General features: G+C 39.9%; 1 protein-coding gene across 1 annotated transcript; it reads left to right on the forward strand.

Moving 5' to 3' along the window:
- INSL5 (insulin like 5) lies at positions 1 to 2,247 on the forward strand. The gene is made up of 2 exons (XM_074220309.1): positions 1 to 363; positions 1,943 to 2,247. Exons 1-2 carry the CDS (start codon positions 60 to 62, stop codon positions 2,161 to 2,163), a joined length of 525 nt encoding a protein of 174 aa, XP_074076410.1. The 5' UTR covers positions 1 to 59; the 3' UTR covers positions 2,164 to 2,247.
- Positions 2,248 to 7,436: the final 5,189 nt, after the last annotated feature.

Consider the following 7,436-nt stretch of genomic DNA (forward strand, 5'->3'; position numbering starts at 1 on the left):
CCTAAGCCTAGAGTCATAAAACCCATTAGCCAACCCAGTGTGTGCTCAATAAACATTTAATGGTGAGCCTTCATCCAATAGCAGGATGGGTCCTTCTGTATAAATCAGCCTTGAGGTCCAGGATCCCCTCAAACTCTGTTTTTACTGCCTCTCCAGTTCCCCCTTTGGGTTCTCATCCACTCATCCGCACCATGAAAGGCTTCATCTGGGCTTTCTTCTTATTGTCAGCCCTAGTGGCCATCTCTGGGGTGAGAGGCAAGGAGGTGTTGAAGGTCTGTGGTCGAGATTTCATTAGGGCGATTGTCTACACCTGTGGTGGCTCTCGTTGGAAGAGGGACCTGCAGGGGGCCTTTGAAGACAGAGGTAAGAGAAGGTTGTTTGCTGTTGTTTAGATGGGCACAGAAAACTGGGCAATAGTAAAGTACACTTAGAAACTTCTCAAGTAGGGTCTTGGGAGGTTTGGTTGAAGGAAGTGGACATGTATAACCTGCACAAATGAGACCTGGAAAGGACATGGCAGTCTGAAGGATTAGACAGAATCTGGTGCACTGAGTAGAGGTTCCAAAGTGTTGCCTCTCAAGGAGAGCTGCCCCCAAGTTGGGCTACCTAGAGATGTGGTTGATATGTCTTCAGGTCTGAATGCTCTCTTGGGGTATGTTCCTTTTGTATGAGGATTGGACTTGAAGTCTCCTCACTTCCTTCCTCATTTAACATGGAGGAATTGGCCATGTTCAGCTCAAGCCCCAGAGGACAGGAGGGGCATAATGGGATGGAAGACACAAAAGCAAGTCAAGACTTGGTGTTAGGAGAACTTCCTGCAAATCAAAGCTGTCTCAATTATAATAGATAAATTTGGTTCCTTTCTCAATGGAGGTCAAGACTAGAATTTGAATGACCCTGGGAAAGTCCCTAATATCCTCCAGTCTCTTCATGTGTAGAGCAGAAATGAGAGTGGTGCTCACCAGAGCTGCCTCAGGGTTGTGATGAGGATCAGGCAACAGACATTTATTAAGTGTTACTAAGCATTATAAACTAAGTGCTGGGGGTTCAAAAGAAAGGCAAGAGACAGTTCCTGCCCTCACAATTCAAAAGGGGATGACAAGGAAAAGATTGTGCCCATAAACAAGGTCTATCCAGGGTGGGTGGAGGGTGTTCTGCAGGAGGAAGGGTTGAGCTGAGCCTACAAAGAAGAGCTGGCATCTTGGCAGCTTTACAAGTTGGATTCCACTCACATCCCTGGGAGGAAGATATGTTGTTATCCCCATTTCACAGGTGAGGAAACTGACTCTCCAGTGAAGTTAAAGTTCAGTGACTTGCCTGACTAACACAGCTAGCAAGTATCCAAGCTAGGATTTGAACTCAACTCTTCCTCACTCCAGGTCCAACACTCTATTCTACACTACCTAATTTATTTTTAAAATTGTTATTTTAAAAATTTTGTTATTTTTTCATTTTAGAGATTCAAATTTCAATAAATAATTTCTACATTTCAACCCACTTTTCTGGGATGGACTGGTATGGTTTCTCACTTTTTATTTTATGTTTTTGTCACATAATAAATACTTCTATGAATGGCGGTGAAAATGAGGCCCAGAGCTCCAGTTCAAAGCTCTGGGTGGAACCGTAAGTGTGTGCCCTCCATCTCTCTCTCTGTGTACAGGAAGAGAACTTGACGAGCTGGTCTCTTAGTGCACTAAGGGGACTTGAGTTAAGGAATGGGCCCTGGATTCCATTCCTGCTTTAAATCTATGCTCAGGTGGTTTTCTCTTTTTTATCTTCTGAACTATTTCTGCATTCTAACCAGACGCACACAACAAAGGCCAATCCAGTGATGGTTGTTAACTTCTCACTTTCTTAACATAAAAATGTCTATGATTTGCCTTGGCTCCACCTTCTTCTAACATAGTCATATGTCTGTTTTTTCTTTTTTACTTTCCCACAGTGGAAGGGAAAAAGTACTTTGAGGTGCCTGACAAAAATGGAGTTTCTGACGACCTCATGGATGACGGCCTCTATGTCCATTCCCCTGATGATGAAATCCTCTTGCAGAAGCACCAGCCAGTGGGCACCAGGCAACTCAAGAGGCAGGCTGAGGCAGCTGATCTGGCTGTTTTCTGTTGCCAGACTGGCTGTACTGTTTCACAACTGAGCAAGCTGTGCTAGGGCAAGACCCAGTTGGATGGGCAGCCAGAGGTTGGCCATGAGAGGCTCTTGTCTGCCTTTTCCAACACCCTGATTCTTGTAAAAATGGAGGCTTTCAAACAAATAAAGAAATCAGCAAACTAGTCAATGGCTTTTTCCATGTATGACTTTTCAGAAAATGGAAAATTGGGGGTTAAAATTCAGATCTAGTTTATCCTTTTCTTTACAGTTATATGTTGTGTGTGTGTGTGTGTGTGTGTGTGTGTGTGTATGTGTGTGTTTGAAACCAGCACTGTCCAGTTTGTAGCTAACATGTACTTTATAAACATGGAATTTAAAAATAGTGAGTTTTTGCATATTCCAGTGATCTGAAAGCTTATGTGTGGTTACTTGTGGAACAGGAGGTATGATTAGTAATAATCTCTGTGGTACAAAGAAAAGGCCATTGGTCTACCAGATTATTTGAAGAGCTGGGTTTAAATCTCATCTCTGATACTGCAAGTTATGCAAGCTCTTGGGTTATTTTCCAGACTTCATGATTAAAACCCATGTAGCAAAGGGGTGACTCCCAGTTCTGGGATATAGGAAGTCCGCTACTCTGTGTAGGGGTGGGGGTATGCAGGGAGATCTCCTTAGATTTACTGCATTTTTTCTTTTGGCCTCTTTGTGGAGCCAGAAATCTGCCTTATCTCACCAACCCAGTCTTTCCTCATCACCTTTTCCAGTCACTGCCATCAGCCATGGCTAAGCTAGGGACAATATTAGGGTATTTATGAAAAAGTCTAAATGTGGTGACTCTTCAAAGTTTGCAAGGTTTTCCTCTGATCTAGCCAGTGTGATGGTGAGGGAGGAGATCCAGGGCTGAGACTACCTTCCTCCCTCTATACTCCCTATCTCCCTTCTCACCCCATTCCTACTCAGGGATAACACCCAAAAGCTTCCACCATGCAATTCTTGCATCCTTGAATCCTAATACCCAACAAGTTTAATATTTTACCTATGACTCATTGAGGGGGTCAACTTCTCTCAACCAATATAAACACTGTGCAAATGACACTACAGTCCATTCAATCGCTTTCAAAGACATTTGAATTGCTCAAGCACATTTTTACCCTTAGATGTGAGCCTCCGATTGATTGATTCCATAAAAAAGCTGTCTCACCCGGTTAAGGCTTCAGTGCACAGCATCTTGACTTTAAGGAAGGCCGATTGACTTGATTGATTGGCTCAATTGAGACTCATCCTTCTATTTCCTGTTTGTGTAACCTTTGATTAGGTTTTAATTACTTTGAGCCTCAGTTTCTTTAGTTGTAAAAAAAGAAATGACTTCCAAGGTCTTCTTAATATCTATGATTTTAAGTTTTTGTGATTTATATTTGTGTACTATCCAGAGGGCAATCAGGGGCACATTGACCTGAAAAGAGTTGGGTATCCATGATGGATGGGTTACCCTTCCAGGATGGCTAGTATTTGAACCTCTACTTCCTATAGAATACCTCCTCTGGCTTACAGACAAGATGGGGGTAGTTGTATCAGATGGTAGGTGGTTTTGCTCCTTATACTGGCTACTTATAAACTTCCTTACTATACAGACAAGAAGGGGAGAGGATAGTCAGGGGGCACCAGAACAAGATACCATTTTATCATACTTAGGCATTCCTATCTGGGTTGATTGTAAGGAGATTTTTTCTGACATCAACCATAATTTTGTATCCTTAGAAATTCTGCTCATTGTTTCTAGTTCTTCCCTCTGGTTCAAAGAAAAAGGTTAACAATCCTTTTTTCCACCTTTGGGGTGTCTCTTCTTTAGGTTAAACAGCTCCAGTTCTTTCAAGTGATCCTCACCTGATCTAGGCTCATGGCTCTTCACCATCTTGGTCCTGATTTGTATCTGGTTACTGGAACCAGATGGTTCAGGAGGAGAAATGGCCCTCCCTCACTTAAATCTAATTTATTGGATGTCTTCCTTCTTGATGTCACAGTCCTCTTTGAGAATGAAGGACAACAATAGTACCCTGCTTGGGGGGCACTCTACAGTTACTGTCTAGCTTATCCATGCTTTTCCTAATATGCTACTCAAAACCAAACATATTTCACATGTGCTCTGGGCAAGGACAAAGTCACTCAGTCAATAAGTTGGTAAATATTTATTAAGCATCTACTATGTTCCAGAAACTTCTCTAAGAGCTGGGAATACAAAAAAAGACAATAGACAGTCCCTGGAAGAAGAATAAAGAATATTCCAGACTGGAGGAATAACTCATGCAAATATGTAAGCAGGGAAATGATCCTGCCATGTTGGAAGGCTACCAAGGAGTAATGTGACCTCACTGCATTGGATGAAGAGGAACTCAGCTGATGGAAGTATGGATGGAATATTTTCAACTAATTTTTTTCTTTTCCCATGTTATGAAGTTAATTTAAGATTCTTCAAATAAAATATCTAAGTCTGTCATAAATGGCACCACATTGTTTTCAGAATTGAGTTTCATAGAAAAAATATTTGGAATGAGAAGATTCTTTAGAAATAATTTAGTCAGATGCCCTCATCTGACCTAAATTTTTAAAGTATAAATCAAATGAATAAACACTGAAGCTCTGTTACTTTCTGAATAACCTTGGACAATTCAGTGGCTATCTTTGGACTGAAACTTCATCTGTAAAGTGAGATACTTGGATTAGATGATCTCTAAGGACTCTCTGCTGTCAACAAAATGAGGAGATTTAACTTAGGGAATAGTCCCCAAGTTCATTCTAAGCTTTAAATCTATGCTTCTATAATCTTTACATTTTTATCCTCTGAACTCTGAGTTCCCACTGGATAATCAAGAAAGACCCAGGGAAGACCAATACAACTATGTTTGTTAATTTTTCACTTTCCATATGTAACTATATCTAAGGTTTGCCAATGGGTTTCTAATATTGCCATGTTTTAAAAACTTTAATTCAGCAGAAGGAAACTGGTATTTGGAGGCAAGTAACAAAAATGGAGCATCTGATAATGTCAAGCACCACAACCTCCTCTTTCTCAGTTCTCATCCTTATACGGAAGCATAAAGAGGGCACCAATCTACAAAAGAGGCATGAACTGGCTGATGAGTTGGTCATTAATTGCTGCAAGATTGACTGTGGTAATAAAAGAATTGAGCAATGGTGTTAGGGCAAGAAGATCCAAAATGGGTGAGCAGCTTGCCCCCTCCAATAGCTTGATTCTTGTAAAAAAGATGGCTTTTCAATCAGTAAATAAATCAATGACTTTCTCACACATGAGATCTTTCAGAAAACAGAGAATTAGAGATTAAAATTAATATCTGGCCTATTCTGTCCTTTATGTGTGTGTGTGTGTGTGTGTGTGTGTGTGTGTGTGTGTATTTAGGTATGTCTAAGGACATGAGTGCATTTGGAGCCATCACCATACAGTATGCAACTAACATAGACTTCATAAATATGGAATTTTAAAAACTTGATTTTTAGCTCCTTTAATAATCTGAAACATTGTGAGTAAGGATACTCTCTCCATAACTGAGCAGATGGTCTTTAAGAATTTCTCCTCCTGAAAGAGAAATGTAGAACAACACTTGTGATGTATGTCTCTGACTTGAAGAACCACAAAGTCTAATGCTTGTGAGTTAGAATAACCCACAAAAAGAATAAAAGAAAATAGGATATTCTAAGAGTAAGGAGAAAACTAATAATAATAATAGCAATGATAAGAAAAAAGTACAGTGGAAGTGTGGAATAGTGAATGTGACTCTGGTCTTGCAACCAAGAAATTCTGGGTTCAAGTCCTATCGTCAGCACATGCTGGTTATGTGGTGAAAATGATGATAGTGATAAGAATAGTTATCACTTATATAATGTTTTAGAGTTTATAGGTTTTACAAATAGTAGCTCTTTTTATTCTCATGACAGACTTCATCTCATAGATGAAGAAACTGAAGCAGGGAGAGGTGACCTGTCCTGACTCACATAGTAATTCTTTGAGGTTGGATTTGAATTCAGAGCTCCTTAACTCCAAGCTCAGGGATCTATCCAGTGAGCAACCTCAATGTCAGCCTTATGATTTCATATTTTATTCTACAGACAACAGGGAACTGCTGAAAGTTTTTAATAAAGGAGTGACATGATGTTTTAGTCTATATTGGTGTGGGACAAAAACAGGAAGAGGAGGTAGAGAGTCTATAACAATATCCCAGAAGAAAACTGTCATAAATATCCCTTAAATTATTTCTAAAACAATAAAGAAAAAAGTTTGAACTGCTGTCCCCTATGACCGTGTGGTGCCGGAGTGAGTGGAAAGGGGGCTGGTTGGGTGGGAGTTATTTTATACAAGAACTGATTGAGTGTGGGGGAGAAGAGGCCACAATGAAGAGTCTTTGTTAGTGAGAATTCTGAAAAGTATGAAGAATCTTTGTTAGTGAGAATTCTGAAAAGTATGAAGAATCTTTGTTAGTGAGAATTCTGAAAAATATTTTGTAATGCACATTTCATTGAATTAAGTTGAATCAAGGGCTATATGACTGATTTTTTTTCTAGGTGGTGAAACTTTCTAAAAGGGAATGAAATAGATCATTGAATAATTCTATACTAGAGGAGGAAATAGCTTCTCTGATGGGTCACAGACCCTGAAGCAGTATGAGACTTTAGTAACCTTTTCTCAATAGTCATAGATAACTGAGCTTATTAAACGCTCCCCCAAAAGGAAAAAAAAAGTTGTCAATTTTTTTTACAGATTACTCAGATTAAAAATTTTGTTTCCTGCCACTCCCAAAAGTATCACAAGTATGACTTGCGGTGACAAGTTCCTTTATATGTATTAAAATACACTGCTCAGAAACCCAAAGAATGCTATTCAAGAAGACAGTTCATCCTGGGGAAGGACTGAAAAGCTTATCCTCAGAGGACTGGAGTTTTGAATCTTCTTTCCAACTCAAATTCTAGGATTTCAGGCTTTATCTCTCTCTGCCTGTTTTTCTATTTGTAAAATCAGGGTTAGTTTAGGATGATCTCTAAGGCCCCTTCTAGCTCAATAACTCAGATTCCAGGTTCTGGAAGACTCACTCCAATGGGGGAATGTCTCAGGCAAATGGATTGGCCATCCTTCCATGTCTAAGAAAGTTGATGGTCACCAGCAAAGTGCAGAACATATCAGTTTCTTGTCTTTTCCTTATTTTACTTGTGATCACAAGAGACCACAAAGTCCAGATGTCCTCAGTTTACCTGCTACCATTGACATTGTCTAGAGGTGTGACTCTAGGCAAGTCCTGTGAATTTTTAGTGCATAGTCTTTATTT

Source organism: Macrotis lagotis, chromosome 2 (genome assembly GCF_037893015.1).
Source record: "Macrotis lagotis isolate mMagLag1 chromosome 2, bilby.v1.9.chrom.fasta, whole genome shotgun sequence".
In the NCBI taxonomy this organism is placed as follows: Eukaryota; Metazoa; Chordata; class Mammalia; order Peramelemorphia; family Peramelidae; genus Macrotis; species Macrotis lagotis.